This window comes from Cherax quadricarinatus, chromosome 84 (genome assembly GCF_038502225.1).
Source record: "Cherax quadricarinatus isolate ZL_2023a chromosome 84, ASM3850222v1, whole genome shotgun sequence".
NCBI classification, from domain to species: Eukaryota; Metazoa; Arthropoda; class Malacostraca; order Decapoda; family Parastacidae; genus Cherax; species Cherax quadricarinatus.
This window is the reverse complement of record NC_091375.1, coordinates 15,935,423-15,954,214: the sequence shown is the minus strand read 5'-3', so window position 1 is coordinate 15,954,214 and position 18,792 is coordinate 15,935,423. Positions and strand designations below refer to the sequence as shown.

At 38.4% G+C, this 18,792-nt stretch overlaps 1 protein-coding gene across 16 annotated transcripts in view; it reads left to right on the top strand.

Moving 5' to 3' along the window:
• tweek (transmembrane protein KIAA1109 homolog tweek) overlaps positions 1-18,792 on the top strand; it is a 120,554-nt gene that overhangs the window by 78,361 nt on the left and 23,401 nt on the right. For 12 of the 16 annotated variants that reach the window (XM_070103214.1, XM_070103213.1, XM_070103211.1 and 9 more), the window contains exons 59-67: positions 195-456; positions 3,962-4,161; positions 5,227-5,600; positions 6,639-6,758; positions 7,452-7,610; positions 7,895-8,094; positions 8,776-8,932; positions 9,416-9,599; positions 15,072-15,405. In XM_070103214.1, the coding sequence (XP_069959315.1) occupies positions 195-456; positions 3,962-4,161; positions 5,227-5,600; positions 6,639-6,758; positions 7,452-7,610; positions 7,895-8,094; positions 8,776-8,932; positions 9,416-9,599; positions 15,072-15,405 (1,990 nt within the window). The remainder of the gene's footprint in view (positions 1-194; positions 457-3,961; positions 4,162-5,226; positions 5,601-6,638; positions 6,759-7,451; positions 7,611-7,894; positions 8,095-8,775; positions 8,933-9,415; positions 9,600-15,071; positions 15,406-18,792) is intronic. The other 4 variants (XM_070103217.1, XM_070103215.1, XM_070103205.1 and 1 more) reach the window with 2 other exon arrangements.

Here is an 18,792-nt window from a genome sequence, read left to right as displayed (position 1 = left end):
CCTGGAATATTTCATCTGATGATCAGTAGGACACATGTATAACATTTGGCATCTTTATTCCTGGAATATTTCACCTGCACAAAAAGCTTTTTCATTTGATTTGAATACAGGCAAATATAACACAGGTCAGACAATTAGATTCATGTTATTTACTTGGTGACTTTGTATATTATTTAAAATTTTCTTATTTCCAGGTAAGCCATCAGGTAGATTCAACAGAGACACGTGATGCTCTGGTGGTAACATTGGAGAGCACCATCATTTCTGCATGTAACTCTGGCTCACTGGTGTGTAAAGCTCGCTTCAAGGGATTCTGCATGCGCTTTGCTCCCGAGTTTGAGACAAGCTTGGATGACTGGAAACCTGATTTTAAGGATACGACCATCAATTTGTGCACAGTTTCTGAGGGAACATACGAGGTTTGCAGTCGCACTGTTGCTGGACACTCTGAAAAGGGTACAGTTATTGTATATTTTTACAGTTCTACGGTTTACATTATTATAATTTTTACAATATTTACAATACAGCCTCTCCTCACTTAGCGATGTACTCATTTACCAATGCCTCGGACTTACAATGGGCTCTCTGACCAGTATGCATGCCTAAATAATGTATACTAGAGCTTATTTACTCTATTCTGTTTATTACAATATACAGTACACTTCTGTATAAACATTTAAAAATATACCAGTAATGTTATAAATAGTGCAGAGGTGACATTAAAACAATATTAAAGATAGTTGACACAAACCCACTACCATTATAATATGCTCCTCACTTAGCGACGAAATCATTTACCAACGTGGTCTTAGAAACGGAACTCTGTCATTAAGTGAGGAGAAGCTGTATTATTCTTTGTCTGTCAGGTGTTCACCATATACCAGTAAGCACTGATGGCATAGATTCCTTGTTTCTTGATGAATTTGGTTTCCTTATTGAATCCTTTGCTAAGAATAGTAGTTGTCTTCTTGTGTTTGGTGACTTTAACTCCTGGATTGATTGCCTACAACAGAATCCCTGTTTTTGTAACTTCCTGGAACTGATAGACTTGAATAATTTAAAGAATACAGTAATGTGTTTTTTCCCACTCACATTAATGGCCATATGTTGGATTTTGTTCTGTCAGCTATCAGTTCTTAGAGTATTAATTATGTTAAGGTAATTTTAATAGTATCCATCTTGCACCAAGGTAGGGTGACCCAAAAAGAGAAGAAACACTTAAACAGTCATTCATTCAATCACTGTCTTGCCAGAAGTGTGCTGACATCACAGGTGTCAGATAACCTGAATTGCAACATCCCCAACCCCTTCATAGTGCTGGCACTGTACTTCCTATCTCCAGGACTCAGATTTGGCTAACTGGTTTCCCTGAATCCCTTCATAAATGTTGCCTTGCTCACAGACCAACAGCACATCAAACCATAAAAACCATTGCCTCCACTCACTTCTATCTAACATGCTCACACAAGGCTGTTGGATGTTCAAGCCTCTTGTGCTCAAAATCTCCCTTATTGCTTCCCTCCAACCTTTTCTGGGCCGATCCTTTGCCTTCCTTCCCTGTACCTCAGATTTATATGCCCTCCTAGTCATTTTATTTTGCTCTTCCTCTTTATATGTCCAAGCTACCTCAGCAGACCCTCCTCTGCCCTTCAAATAATATTTTTGGTAACTCCACACTTCGTAATCTCCATGCTGTAAATTCTTCATAATATTCACATCACACATTGTCCTCAAGTATGACATCTTCATCTTATCTGCATTGCTAAAAAAACTCATGCTTTATACCCATATACCAGCATTGGTACCACTATACTCGGGTATGTTCCCCTTTTATTTTTTTCATGGATAATGTTCTTTATCTCCACTGATGCTTCAATGAACCACCCACCTTATTTTCCCTTGTCAGGTCTAGTGTTCACCTCATCTTTCATAGACCCATCTGCTGATAAGTCCCCTCCCACATATCTAAACATATTCAATTCCTCCATACTCCCTCTTTTCAATCTGATATCCAATCTTTAATTGCCTAATTTTTTTGTTACTCTCGTTACCCTTTTCTTTCCTGTGTTCACTTTTAATTTCCTTTTACGTCCCTTCCCAAATTCATCTATCGACCTTGGCATCTTCTCTTAAGAATCTCCCAAAAACAAAACAGCTGTGACAACTCCCATTATATTTATGTTTCAGACTTGTTATCTTTTAATCCCACACCTTTCCCCAACACCCTGGTATTCACTTCTACAACCCCATCTATTAATATGTTAAACAACCATGGTGACATCACACATCCCTGTCTAATACCTACTTTCACTGAAAAATAACACTATGAAATTCTTGCATGTTTGTAGCAAGCTTAAAATAATAAACCTGAACCAGTATCTCATATTAGAGAATACCAGACTGGAAAATTTGGTGCTACAGGCAGGCTTATGTTTTGGCACCATTACAGACTGATACTGATATTCTTTAAAATATTGATTCAACATTTCTATAATGGAGGAACAATATATAAAACTAATGTTTTACCTAGCCTAATAAAGCTAAATTGTATTCCCAGCTGGCCTGCCCCTTAATCCATCCCTTATGGTAGAATCGTATTTCCACATTAATGTCAGCCATTCCTTTGCCAGTAAGTTTTGTTGCATAATGGCTGATGCAATACCACATCACCCTGCATGACCTTTAAGAGTGTGCTGTGATGCTGGTGACAGATTCTTCCAGGGCTCTTGTCCAAAAATTCGTAAATTATTTGCAGTTTCAATTAAAAGTGTGAAAATTTACGAATTTTAACAAAAAAAATGAAGTTTGTTAGAAAATGCCTCCTTCCCTTCCTTGGATCAAATCTGATTGCTTCACATTCCCCAGTCTATGATCCCTATGAGTTTAGTGCTTCCCCATAAATATAATATTGTAACAATAATTCGGCCAAGGCTAGTAACCCCTTCTGTTTAAATTGCTAAACGTTAAAAGAAGAAAAACATTAATTTCTTCTTTTTTTGGATCACCCTGAGTCAATGGGAGACAGCTGGTGTGATTAAAAAAATTCACCCATTAGAAAGTGATTTCATCATTTCCCTGTACGTATCTTGGTTTCATGGACCTAAATGGTCCAAACATATATATACATTCTCTCCCCCAGGGCCCCAGATATTTTGAAAAATAAAAAAAAATAATTTTTTTCATTGAAATAGAGAAAATTTTTCTAAGTGTTATAGGATTAAAATAAAAAAATTAGGGTAAGTACATACTTAATGCTCACCTGACAGCAACATCGAGTCCTGCTGCTTGAGGAAGTGATACCAGTATACCATTTTTTCTCATTTCTATACAGTATTATTTTATATAATTTGTATGTTCTGATAATTACAATTTGTTGTAGTTCTTGGCATTTCATAACCAATTTTTGTTCTGACACTAATATTAGGTACTGAAATTGTACTCAAATTGTCACAAACACATTGACAGGTGGACATTTACACCTGTCTTGGTCATTTACTATCGCATAATTGTATTTGTGTGTTCCTGTGAGACAGATGAAAAGAGGTAGAGCCAGATAGACAGAGACAGATAGACAGAGACAGATAGATAAAGACAGACAGAGATAGACAGACAGAGATAGACGGACCCTAAACTTGGGGTTAATATCACTTTCCTCTTAAAAGGGGAGTGTTAATATGACATTACATCAGTGAATCCTTGGTGTTTGCCGCACTGTTTGCTCGAGCTGGCGCTCAATTTAACTGGCTCTCCCACAAGGTACTAAGTGGTCCCAGAATTTTTAAGACCCATTCTATGCTAACCATGCATCTCAGGTCAATCGTGCCAAATTTGGAGGCAGGAAAATTAAAACGTATACAGTATATACGTTTGGGGCACTAGCGGTAAGAACGTATATATACGTTTGGATCGTTTAGGGGTCTTTATTTTGGCATAATTAGTGTAATAATAACTACTCCAACAGCAGAAAATGCTAAATGGCTGCTGAATGTCCAGTGGCAAATGGAAGGAGTTGACCTACACTTGGATGTAAACATTGGCAAGCATTTGAGCGCACTGGCTCGTACACTAACCATGCTCACCGGTGCTCCTGACACTGCTGGGCCTCAAGCCAATTATGATTCAGATGATGACGTTGACCACATTGATCCTGCTACATCCCAGGTAATATAGTTGTCACAGTGTACATACTATGGCAGCATTGTTATTCTCAGTACATAAATATTTTTTTTGTAATTGGCATTTTTTCCTATATCATTTGTTGATCCATAGGTATTATCAAAGCATACCTCATATTCCATGGCACTTCCCTCTTCTATGACTTTCTTTACTTTATGTGCCAGATATTTTATTACGAGTTGATATCTGTTTAAATCTTATGTTTAATATAGCATCATCAATTAAGTACAGAAATTTATGCTTAGATAATATACACATGATTGATTCTCTTATCCTCTTACATACTCAAGCTCTTGTGAGGACATTACTTTTGTTTGCCTGACACCAATTTTATGGAGAAAGTCTGATGACTAAATTCATTCAGCTCTTCATTGTGTAAGCTTATTGGTTTGATTACATCTGAAAAATTGTATCACTATAGGTGACCTATACAGTGACAATTCCTTGAATGTAATCAAACCAATAAACTTACATGAACAAATTAGACAAGTACTTTAAAGAAACCATACCCCGGCCGGGATTGAACCCGCGGTCAGAGAGTCTCAAAACTCCAGACCGTCACGTTAGCCACTGGACCAGCTAGCCACAATAAGATTCGTCCAACTAGGTATATTTCTATACCATAGGAAGGTTAGCACATAGCTAACGCGACGGTCTGGAGTTTTGAGACTCTCTGACCGTGGGTTCAATCCCGGCCGGGGTATGGATTATTTGCAATCGCGTCATTACAATTTCGTGAGTCATGTTACTTTAAAGATATTGCATTCATCAAGGTACAATGCTTGGGTTGGCTGTAACCTGACGAACCCTGGTTCGCTGTCTACCCAGGAAGATCATAGTGTCTTCTGCAATCTGCTGTTCATGTGCTTCCATGTAATATTCATAAGAAATAATAAAATGTTACAATACTGTGCCTGGCAAAATTCACAACTAACCCACAATTTTCAGAAGAAATTTTAGACAACACATCAGTTTAACCTGTACTATTATCAAGCTACAACTGCTAGTACTTTTTATATAAGTTTTTCACAAACCTGTGTTTCTTTTCAGCAAGAATCATCTGCTCTGCGGAGACAATTTACGTTCAATGAGAGCCTCCCAGCCTTCATATTTGACCCCAGTTTGGATGCTAGACAGAGAGCCAAGCTCCTGGAAATTGAAATGAATGAACAAGCCAAAACAGTAAATGATCTTAAAATGCTGGGAGCCTCTGCATCTACCATAGAACAAGAAATGCGGCGACTACAGGAGCTGGAAGCAGTAGTATTCCACGATTTCCGGCGGGACGTGATAAAGAAACTCCGTCGTCAGAGTGTGAAGGCAACATCCATGAAGGACAGGCTGGGCCTGGGACCCAAACCTCATTTGAGGTCCAAGAGCTTCAGAGTTCCCTCACCCACTATTGAAGTAAAAGAACCGGCAGTGTAAGTGCTGCTTGTTTGTCAAATTTATACAAGTGAAAGAGGCGGATTTGTCAGATATATGTGTGTGTGTCTGTAGTGTAAAGCACCCTTCTGGCAAGACAGTGATGGAGTGAATGATGGTGAAAGTTTTTCTTTTTCGGGCCACCCTGCCTTGGTGGGAATCGGCCAGTGTGTTAATAAAAAAAAAATAAATGTGTGTGTGTGTGTAGGAGACAGGTTTGTGAAGGATGTGAACAAAATTGTAATGGATAAATGATGAAAATTAGATATCCCACAACCATGAAGAGTTTTATATGTTGCTAATCATTATTGTAGAGTCAGTCATCGTCACAAGATTAGGCCCAGATCCAGATAACTGAAATTTTAGAAATATTAAGGACATTTTTCAGCAAGTGTGCATAAGCATGTTAGGTACAAGTGAATGGAGACAAATGGTTTTTTGGACCTGACGAGTTGTTGGAGTATGAGCAGGATAATATTTTGTGAAGGGACTCAGGGAAACTGGTTAGCTGGACTTGAATCCTGGAAATGGGAAGTGCAATGCCTGCACTTGAAAGGAGGGGTTTGGGATATTGGCAGTTTGGAGGGACATCTAAGCTCTCGTATCTGAGTGCCTCTGCAAAGACAGTGATTATGTATGAGTGATGGTGAAAGTGTTGAATGATAAATGTTTTTTTCCTTCTTTTGGGGTTTTTGTTTCTTTTTGGGTCACCCTAACTCGGTGGGAAATGGCGGAAGTGTTAAAAAATAAAAAATCCATTTTAATGAATATGGTTTACTTCTCCAAGTTATTTGGCTAAACTGAATGAATCTTAGTTATAATAGTCAATGAACTAACTAATGTTTTTTTTTTTTTTTTTTTTTTTTTTTTTTTTTTTTTTTTTTTTTTTTTTTTTTTTTTTTTTTTAAGTTTTGGACATGTAGAATTTTGTCTCAGTTTTAAAACTAAATTCAACAAATTTATCTTTCCAAGGCAAATATCATCCTGTATCCTTGGAAATAGATTAAATACTTACATCTATTATCCTTTTGTTTCAGGAGCTGTGGAAGTCGGGGCAGTATTGACCAGGCATCCATAAGTGTAGACAGCTCTCCATGCCACACTGCCAATGATGCCACAGCTCAGAAGGTCAAGTTTGTGGATGGATCATCTCAAGGGTGAGTTCCTTTCTAGTATCTATTATGTGATGATCACCTTTCTCGCATGTTACACTCAAACCAGAACTTCTTATCCTGAGTCTGGCTTGGGAAAATATTTTTCATGGTGATACTCTATAATATGGAAGGATGTTCATAATGTATTAGATTTTTATGCAATGAGTAAAGATCAGTAAGATATTTTTAAATGATTATGAGCAAATGTTGAAAGATTCAGGGAAAACTGGTTAGCAGGACTTGAGTTGTGGAGGTGAGAAGCACAGTGCCTGTATTCTGAAGGATAGCTGGGGATGCTACTCTTCAGAAGGTCATTTAAATTGTGATGTATGGGCACTTTTTGAAAAACAGCTGAAGAATGTGTAATGGTGAATGTGTTTTCTACTTCAAGTCACTATTCTTCAGTTCAAAATGTATAGCTGATGTAATAACTAAAAAATGTTGAATACCAGAGTAGTGTACAAGATAAGACACCTTAAGTTATTAAATAGCTACTGAGAATTGTGGCTACAAGAATAATTTACTGTCCAATTATTGCAAAGAATATTTTTCCTACTTTATGCATTCTTTTGGCCACCTTTACATTTTGACAGTAAGTTATTGCACCTAATACTGCATTATATAACTCCACCTAGCAGCAGTATGTGTTAAGCCAGTATTCTCCACCAAAACATTAGTCTTTGCTTGTCCTTGCAGCCGGCACCTGTCCTTCACCAGCGGGTCATCAGACTCCTACCCAACAGATGACATTGACAATGGCGATGTGTTCTTGTCCTCACCAGGACATGCACGAACTATTACTCCTACTAATGTGTCTGACACAGAGACAGATACTATTACCATCACTAACTTCAGGTATAGCTATAAATATTAAATCTGCATAGTATATTAGTATTTCAAAGTATATCTACTTTGCCTGTATCATATTACATGTGTTAATGAGACTAGAAATATTCATTGATATGCTCATTTGAATACTGTTTTAAACTTTTATTTCTGCTTCACTTGTAATGTGTTGACTCGGTTCAGTTGTTATTTATTGCAACCAAATTTGTTTTAAATCTAAATCTGGCATTCTTCAAATTAATAATTTAAGATCTTTCAGATTAAGTATGTAAGCAAAGATTCTCCTCTTGCAGCAGTGACAACATAAGAAGTGCAGTGAACAAGAGTGTCAGAGGATTGACAGGCTTGGTGAATGTCCTAGACAGTGACAAAACTCATAGTTATGTTGATGGCAGTTACTTCAAAGATGATGGCACACAGGGTGGTGGCAGTGGCAGTACCCCTGGCACAGCAACAGCACCACTCTCTGGCCACTCTAGCACTCATAGCTCAGGTAAAGCCAGTGCTAGTGACACATTGCCTCAGTTTGGGTGACCTGCTATCTGACACATAAGTTTTTATATCTTTTAAGTCTTATATAAGTTATAAATATTATTGTGCAGACTTCAGTCCTGGAGGTGGGAAGTACAATGCCTGCTCTCTGAAGGAAGGGTGGGGATATTTGCAGTTTTGAACTGTAGTATCAGTTTCCCTCTGGCAAGACAGTGATGAAGTGAGTGATGGTGAAAGTGTTTCTTCTTGTTTAGGTCACCATGGCTTGGTAGGAGACAGCCAGTTTGTGGAAAAAAAAATTGTGGTACCCTTCTGTACCATTTCCCATGATGACATTTTTTCTCATTGCTGTTTGCATCCCTTGAACCCTTAAACTGTCTAAATGTAGATCTACGTTCACATGCATAGCGCTTTGACCTTGATTTTCCCCATTTGAAAGCATGTAAAAAAAGTAGATCTACATTCGGAGCCCCCCGCACGTGGACGTAGATCTACGTTTGGACAGTTTAAGGGTTAAAACAGGAAATCTCTCATCCACTGAATGTCGATTTGTTTAAACCCAAAATGGGTAAAGTAAATTTTCTTTAAATACATATAGTGTGTGTAAGTGAGCTCAGCATTTTATCAGCATCACAGGAATGCAATTTTCAATTGTCCGACTGTAAACCTTGATATCTTTTAGGTCCCATCACTCCAGGTGGTGGACATGGCTCAAGTAGCTCAGGCACAGTCAAGCCCCTTGACCCTAGCATTGACTTGGAGCTGGATGTGAGAGTGTGTATCAGCTCTGGCATGTGTAACCTATATACCAAGTGTGTGTCTAGGGAAGAGGAGAAGAGGTCAGTTTCCACTTTCACAGAATTTTTTTTTTTTTTTTCAAAATGGGAACACTAAGTGCAGTGCTTGTCAGTCAAACAGGCCTATAATTCATGGGGTCTTTTCTGTCACTTTTTAATATCAGCACAATTTATGCCATTTTCTAATTTTTTTACCAGTTTACCTTGAAATGAAATTAGAAAATTTCAGAGTGGACAGCTTTTTTCTTCTTCACATTTGTTTAAAAACTAATGTTGCTTTCTTTTGTCTATGGAATAGTAGCATCTTTTCATATCAGTATGAGTTCATTAGTGTTTTAATTAATGTGTCCTTTTGTGTAACTTAACTTCCATGTAAGTGTATAAGGGTGATAGTGTTTCATCACTTTCAAAACTTATTATAGTACTTTATGCATTATACATTGCTTAAATTACTGCTCGAATAATTTCACTATGCTCTTTTCTTAGTAAACATCACGTTAATATAAATTTTGGTATCCTGTACAGCAGAATGAAAAAGGAACGAAGTTTTTCTGGGGGTATATCAGAAACCCCCAGTAGTCCAGGCTCGCTTCGTAAAAAAAATGAAGCGCGCACCAATATATCAACTGGTAAACTACGAGCACCACCACCACCTTCACTGTCTGTGTCAGCTGATACTGTGTTCTATATCCCTGGTCTTGATGTAAAGGTAATGTATAATACTTATGTTTTACTGTCTTAGACCAAAACATTCACAGTGTAATGATAATGCTGACCCATCCATATTCACTCTGGGATAGCACATTTAATTTTTTTTTGGGTAACTTATAATATGAGACTTGTAATGAATCATGGATAAAGTTTGTTAAAGGGAACTAATGGACTATGAAATGGATTGATTGCAGTGTTGTTATGATTTATGTAATACGTCATTAAGTGTGGAAAAAGACACTTATGTACAGTTCAGGACATTTATTAAAGGAAACGTTTCGCCACGAGTGGCTTCTTCAGTCCTAATGAAGAAGCCACTCGTGGCGAAACGTTTCCTTTAATAAATGTCCTGAACTGTACATAAGTGTCTTTTTCCACATCTTGTCGGTATCACCATACCATTTCCTTATGTCATTAAGTCATGATATCCATAAGCTGGTAATAACTGATAGTAAAGTTCCATAGAAAATTTTTAATGTAACAGCAAATTCATGTTGTAAATGCTGAATATCTAAACAGTTTGAGAGTTTTTAAATTACATAAATAAATAAACTAAGACAGACAAGAATATCTCTATTCTCAGAACAAATCTCTTAAATTTAATAAAAGATATTTAAAAAACTGAAAATTTATAGAATTTAAAATCTCTCCAGATTTTTCAATCTCACTTATTTACTCCAGCTACTGATGTTTAGGTTATTGCTTTTGTAGTGACTAGTGCACTACTGGTAGATTGTGTTGGTTATGTTTTGTGATTGCTGGGATTCCTTGCTCTACACACGTTCATTTTTCTGGAAGAGATGGCCTTACTTTCTCTCCCAGGTGTTTTAAGTACAGTATTGAATACATTCACTAGTTAAACTTCAGTACAATAAAAAAAGCATTGAAACTTTTTCTTTTTTACTATACCGGCCATTGCCTACCAAAGTAGGGTAACCCCCAAAAAAAGAAAACATTACACAAATAACCCGCACATAAAAGAGAGAAGCTTACGACGACGTTTCGGTCCGACTTGGACCATTTACAAGTGTGACTTTGTAAATGGTCCAAGTCGGACCGAAACGTTGTCGTAAGCTTCTCTCTTTTATGTGCGGGTTATTTGTGTATCGTTCCAGTCACGGTATTGTGCCTTTTTTTTGTTATTTAAGAAAACATTCACTATCAGTCATTCAGTAGATGTCCTGGCAGTAATGCTCAGACATCACAATTCAAATGAATCCCCACCTTTGCTTGCTCTCTGCAAATTCTTAGATACCTTCCCTTCTTTTATACAGATACTGACCAAATACAAACTATATCCCCATTTGCTTTAAGCATCTCAGTCTTAGTCTTTTTATCACAGCTGGTTTATCCCTTTTCATTCTGCCCGTTTCCTCATGTACTTGCACCCCACATTCACCTGTCTCTTTCTTATTCACCAAATATTTTCCCTCTCTTACAGTCTCCTTTTCATCATCAGTATTTAACAATTTAAAATATTCTCTCCATCTTTCCAGCACCCCCATATTCCTCTTGATATTCTTTCTAATATCTCTCGTCTTTTGCTTCTGACTGCTGAGTCCATTTGCTTCCCAGCTTTCTCACTTTATTAATCTCCAAAATTGTTTCTTATTCTAAGCAAAATTTACTGATAAAGACTCACCCATTTTCTCCTTTCTTCTACTTTTTTGTTCATTTAACCTCTTTCTCTCTTCATACACTCAGTCTTCTGTATATCATTCAAATCATAGCAGAGAAAATTTATTATTGGTCAGGTTTAATCTTTCTTTCCTAGATTTTTTTTTTTATTATCACACCGGCCGATTCCCACCAAGGCAGGGTGGCCCGAAAAAGAAAAACTTTCACCATCATTCACTCCATCACTGTCTTGCCAGAAGTGTGCTTTACACTACAGTTTTTAAACTGCAACATTAACACCCCTCCTTCAGAGTGCAGGCACTGTACTTCCCATCTCCAGGACTCAAGTCCGGCCTGCCGGTTTCCCTGAATCCCTTCATAAATGTTACTTTGCTCACACTCCAACAGCACGTCAAGTATTAAAAACCATTTGTCTCCATTCACTCCTATCAAACACGCTCACGCATGCCTGCTGGAAGTCCAAGCCCCTCGCACACAAAACCTCCTTTACCCCCTCCCTCCAACCCTTCCTAGGCCGACCCCTACCCCGCCTTCCTTCCACTACAGACTGATACACTCTTGAAGTCATTCTGTTTCGCTCCAGTCTCTCTACATGTCCGAACCACCTCAACAACCCTTCCTCAGCCCTCTGGACAACAGTTTTGGTAATCCCGCACCTCCTCCTAACTTCCAAACTACGAATTCTCTGCATTATATTCACACCACACATTGCCCTCAGACATGACATCTCCACTGCCTCCAGCCTTCTCCTCGCTGCAACATTCATCACCCACGCTTCACACCCATATAAGAGCGTTGGTAAAACTATACTCTCATACATTCCCCTCTTTGCCTCCAAGGACAAAGTTCTTTGTCTCCACAGACTCCTAAGTGCACCACTCACTCTTTTTCCCTCATCAATTCTATGATTCACCTCATCTTTCATAGACCCATCCGCTGACACGTCCACTCCCAAATATCTGAATACGTTCACCTCCTCCATACTCTCTCCCTCCAATCTGATATTCAATCTTTCATCACCTAATCTTTTTGTTATCCTCATAACCTTACTCTTTCCTGTATTCACCTTTAATTTTCTTCTTTTGCACACCCTACCAAATTCATCCACCAATCTCTGCAACTTCTCTTCAGAATCTCCCAAGAGCACAGTGTCATCAGCAAAGAGCAGCTGTGACAACTCCCACTTTGTGTGTGATTCTTTATCTTTTAACTCCACGCCTCTTGCCAAGACCCTCGCATTTACTTCTCTTACAACCCCATCTATAAATATATTAAACAACCACGGTGACATCACACATCCTTGTCTAAGGCCTACTTTTACTGGGAAAAAATTTCCCTCTTTCCTACATACTCTAACTTGAGCCTCACTATCCTCGTAAAAACTCTTCACTGCTTTCAGTAACCTACCTCCTACACCATACACTTGCAACATCTGCCACATTGCCCCCCTATCCACCCTGTCATACGCCTTTTCCAAATCCATAAATGCCACAAAGACCTCTTTAGCCTTATCTAAATACTGTTCACTTATATGTTTCACTGTAAACACCTGGTCCACACACCCCCTACCTTTCCTAAAGCCTCCTTGTTCATCTGCTATCCTATTCTCCGTCTTACTCTTAATTCTTTCAATTATAACTCTACCATACACTTTACCAGGTACACTCAACAGACTTATCCCCCTATAATTTTTGCACTCTCTTTTATCCCCTTTGCCTTTATACAAAGGAACTATGCATGCTCTCTGCCAATCCCTAGGTACCTTACCCTCTTCCATACATTTATTAAATAATTGCACCAACCACTCCAAAACTATATCCCCACCTGCTTTTAACATTTCTATCTTTATCCCATCAATCCCGGCTGCCTTACCCCCTTTCATTTTACCTACTGCCTCACGAACTTCCCCCACACTCACAACTGGCTCTTCCTCACTCCTACAAGATGTTATTCCTCCTTGCCCTATACACGAAATCACAGCTTCCCTATCTTCATCAACATTTAACAATTCCTCAAAATATTCCTTCCATCTTCCCAATACCACTAACTCTCCATTTAATAACTCTCCTCTCCTATTTTTAACTGACAAATCCATTTGTTCTCTAGGCTTTCTTAACTTGTTAATCTCACTCCAAAACTTTTTCTTATTTTCAACAAAATTTGTTGATAACATCTCACTCACTCTCTCATTTGCTCTCTTTTTACATTGCTTCACCACTCTCTTAACTTCTCTCTTTTTCTCCATATACTCTTCCCTCCTTGCATCACTTCTACTTTGTAAAAACTTCTCATATGCTAACTTTTTCTCCCTTACTACTCTCTTTACATCATCATTCCACCAATCGCTCCTCTTCCCTCCTGCACCCACTTTCCTGTAACCACAAACTTCTGCTGAACACTCTAACACTACATTTTTAAACCTACCCCATACCTCTTCGACCCCATTGCCTATGCTCTCATTAGCCCATCTATCCTCCAATAGCTGTTTATATCTTACCCTAACTGCCTCCTCTTTTAGTTTATAAACCTTCACCTCTCTCTTCCCTGATGCTTCTATTCTCCTTGTATCCCATCTACCTTTTACTCTCAGTGTAGCTACAACTAGAAAGTGATCTGATATATCTGTGGCCCCTCTATAAACATGTACATCCTGAAGTCTACTCAACAGTCTTTTATCTACCAATACATAATCCAACAAACTACTGTCATTTCGCCCTACATCATATCGTGTATACTTATTTATCCTCTTTTTCTTAAAATATGTATTACCTATAACTAAACCCCTTTCTATACAAAGTTCAATCAAAGGGCTCCCATTATCATTTACACCTGGCACCCCAAACTTACCTACCACACCCTCTCTAAAAGTTTCTCCTACTTTAGCATTCAAGTCCCCTACCACAATTACTCTCTCACTTGGTTCAAAGGCTCCTATACATTCACTTAACATCTCCCAAAATCTCTCTCTCTCCTCTGCATTCCTCTCTTCTCCAGGTGCATACACGCTTATTATGACCCACTTCTCGCATCCAACCTTTACTTTAATCCACATAATTCTTGAATTTACACATTCATATTCTCTTTTCTCCTTCCATAACTGATCATTTAACATTACTGCTACCCCTTCCTTTGCTCTAACTCTCTCAGATACTCCAGATTTAATCCCATTTATTTCCCCCCACTGAAACTCTCCTACCCCCTTCAGCTTTGTTTCGCTTAGGGCCAGGACATCCAACTTCTTTTCATTCATAACATCAGCAATCATCTGTTTCTTGTCATCCGCACTACATCCACGCACATTTAAGCAACCCAGTTTTATAAAGTTTTTCTTCTTCTCTTTTTTAGTAATTGTATACAGGAGAAGGGGTTACTAGCCCATTGCTCCCGGCATTTTAGTCGCCTCATACGACACGCATGGCTTACGGAGGAAAGATTCTTTTCCACTTCCCCATGGACAATAGAAGAAATAAAAAAGAACAAGAGCTATTTAGAAAAAGGAGAAAAACCTAGATGTATGTATATATATATATGCATGTGCGTGTCTGTGAAGTGTGACCAAAGTGTAAGTAGGAGTAGCAAGATATCCCTGTTATCTTAGCGTGTTTATGAGACAGAAAAAGAAACCAGCAATCCTACCATCATGCAAAACAGTTACAGGTTTTTGTTTCACAGTCATCTGGCAGGACGGTAGTACTTCCCTGGGTGGTTGCTGTCTACCAACCTACTACCTACCTTTCCTAGATAAATGAGCTAAAATCTCACAGGTAAGTACAATAAGTTGCCTTATCCATAGTAATAATGAATACAAATCTATGTGATTATTTATTTTCAGGTCCACTATGAGTCACACAATATTCACGAAGAAACTCCAGTTGGGAGTGGTGGTGGTGGGTTTGGCAGCAGCAATGCAGGTGTGCAGCAGGAGGGATCCGGCTGGTCACCTGCCGGCACAACAGGAGGCAGCGGTAGTCTAGGTGGCAGCAGTTCTCGCAAGAGTGGCATCGGCAGTGGAGGTATCAAGCGTGCCTCGCTCTTCACTTGGCTAACCTTACAGAGCATTCAGAAAGAGACCACAGTGAGCCCTAACATTTTGGAGTTCCTGGAGTTAGCTCTGGAACCTCTGCCTGTACCTGAGCCCCAAAACAAGTCTCCTGCTGCCTCTCAAGGTCTGATACTTTCCCTGTCTTTGTGTTAGCTTTTGTTAAGTTATACTAAGGGTACTCTGAACTGTCAGTTGTATTAAGTTTAATGTGTTACTTCACCCAAGCCTGTGTTTCAGCTATATTTTCCCCTCTTTTTATTGTACAACTCCTTCTTTTCATTATTTCAGTTTTGTAGGTCGAGAAAATATCAGAGATGACAAAATTCATAAGTGCCTAAATTCATACCTGTTTTATTCACCAAAGAATGTTTCTGAGGCATTTGCAAGAGTGAGAATTCACAAAAAAAAAAAAAATTTTATCCCCAAATCTGGGTCAAAATTTAATTATTTTATTTATTTATTTTATGTCTTTGCAAACAGTACATTGAGATTTTATATTTACAATAGTGGGTTGCAATGCAAAGAGAGCCTCTAGTATGCATTATATATAATAATAATAATAATAATAATAATAATAATAAGGGAAAGATGTTGCAGTGTTCCTGGTGCTGATGAGAGTAAAGAAATTAGGAAACTTATGAAGAAAGTATTGTAGAAAATGCAAATGTTGCACGAGTCTGCCGACAATGCCAGGAAAATCCTTCTGTATCTTCCTCTTAAAAGAATAAAGTACTACAGATAGAATAAATGTGGGAATGCTACTGCTGAGTGCATGTCCAAGTTCATGACTGACACTGCATTGTTGAATATTACTGAAAGGTTACACAAATACTTAATAAACCTAGATAAGGCATCATGTCTGTGACATCCCTCTTGTTGATTCTTTAGAAGGAATCCGAAAAAGATTAGTGGACAAGAGGAAGGCAAAAATAAAACTTATATTAATGTTTGTAAAAAGCAAAGCTAGTGTGAAAGATAAAATACAAAAATTTAAGAATAAAATAAGTGAAGATAAAAGAAAGTTTTTATTCAGAGAGTGGTAGAACAATGGACCAGGATGTAAGTAGTGGTAGTAAGTTTAATCTTTCTTTCAACACCCCAGCCATATCCCACCAAGGTGGGGTGGCCCAAAAGGAAAAACGAAAGTTTCTCCTTTTCTTTCTTCTTTCTTTCAACACACCGGCCGTATCCCACCGAGGCGGGGTGGCCCAAAAGGAAAAACAAAAGTTTCTCCTTTTACATTTAGTAATATATACAGGAGAAGGGGTTACTAGCCCCTTGCTCCTGGCATTTTAATCGCCTCTTACAACACGCATGGCTTACGGAGGAAGAATTCTGTTCCACTTCCCCATGGAGGTAAGAGGAAATAAACAAGAAGAAAAGCTAGAAAGAAAATAGAAGAAAACCCAGAGGGGTGTGTATATATATGTTTGTACATGTATGTCCTGCCAAGTGAGTGTAAAACGAAAGCCTGTAATTGTTTTACATGATGGTAGGATTGCTGGTGTCCATTTTTCTGTCTCATAAACATGGAAGGTTTCAGGTACATCTTGCTATGTACTTCTACTTACACTTAGGTCACACTACACATACATGTACAAGCATATATATACACACCCCTTTGAGTTTTCTTCTATTTTCTTTCTAGTTCTTGTTCTTGTTTATTTCCTCTTACCTCCATGGGGAAGTGGAACAGAATTCTTCCTCCGTATGCTATGCGTGTTGTCAGAGGCGACTAAAATGCCAGGAGCAAGGGGCTAGTAACCCCTTCTCCTGTATATATTACTAAATGTAAAAAGAGAAACTTTTGTTTTCTTTTTGGGCCACCCTGCCGTGGTGGGATACGGCCGGTTTGTTGAAAAAAAAAAAAACGTGTGTGTAGTGTGACCTAAGTGTAGTAGAAGTAGCAAGATGTACCTGAAATCTTGCATGTTTATGAGACAGAAAAAAAAGACACCAGCAATCCTACCATCATGTAAAACAATTACAGGCTTCCGTTTTACACTCACTTGGCAGGATGGTAGTACCTCCCTGGGCGGTTGCTGTCTACCAACCTACTACCTAGGTAGTAAGTTTAATGATCACTGGAAATTTCAACAAATTATATGATAGATTAAACACTGAAGATAGGAGACCCTAATTGGAGCTGTGTTCCTTTAGCTGTTAATAAATACTGTAATTATGCAATAAGAACATAAGAACATAAGAAAGGAGGAATGGTAGTACCTCCCTGGGCGGTTGCTGTCTACCAACCTACTACCTAGGTAGTAAGTTTAATGATCACTGGAAATTTCAACAAATTATATGATAGATTAAACACTGAAGATAGGAGACCCTAATTGGAGCTGTGTTCCTTTAGCTGTTAATAAATACTGTAATTATGCAATAAGAACATAAGAAAGGAGGAACACTGCAGCAGGCCTGTTGGCCCATACTAGGCAGGTCCTTTACAATTCATCCCACTAACAAACATTTGACCTACCCAATTTTCAATGCTACCCAAGAAATAAGCTCTGATGTGCAAGTCCCACTCAAATCCAACCCATCCCACTCATGTATTTATCCAACCTAAATTTGAAACTACCCAAAGTCCTAGCGTCAATAACCCAACTAGGTAGACTGTTCCACTCATCTACTACCCTATTTCCAAACCAATACTTTCCTATGTCCTTTCTAAATCTAAACTTATCTAATTTAAATCCATTACTGCGGGTTCTCTCTTGGAGAGATATTCTCAAGACCTTGTTAATATCCCCTTTATTAATACCTATCTTCCACTTATACACTTCGATCAGGTCCCCCCTCATTCTTCGTCTAACAAGTGAATGTAACTTAAGAGTCTTCAATCTTTCTTCATAAGGAAGATTTCTAATGCTATGTATTAATTTAGTCATCCTACGCTGAATGTTTTCTAACGAATTTATGTCCATTCTGTAATATGGAGACCAGAATTGAGCTGCATAATCTAGGTGAGGCCTTACTAATGATGTATAAAGCTGCAGTATGACCTCTGGACTTCTGTTGCTTACACTTCTTGATATAAATCCCAGTAATCTATTTGCCTTATTACGTACGCTTAGGCATTGCTGTCTTGGTTTAAGGTTGCTGCTTACCATAACCCCCAAGTCCTTTTCGCAATCTGTATGGTTAAGTTCTACATTATTTAACTTATAAGTGCTAGGGTTACGGACACTCCCGAGCTTCAGAACCTTGCATTTATCTACATTGAACTGCATCTGCCACTTTTCTGACCAAGAGTAGAGTTTGTCTAAATCCTCCTGAAGTTCCCTAACATCTACGTTTGAATCAATTATCCTACCTATCTTCGTGTCATCGGCGAATTTGCTCATATCACTAGTAATTCCTTCATCAAGATCATTGATATATATTATAAACAACAACGGGCCCAAGACTGATCCCTGTGGAACGCCACTTGTTACTGATCCCCACTCGGATTTAACCCCATTTATGGACACTCTTTGCTTCCTGTCTGTGAGCCATGATTCGATCC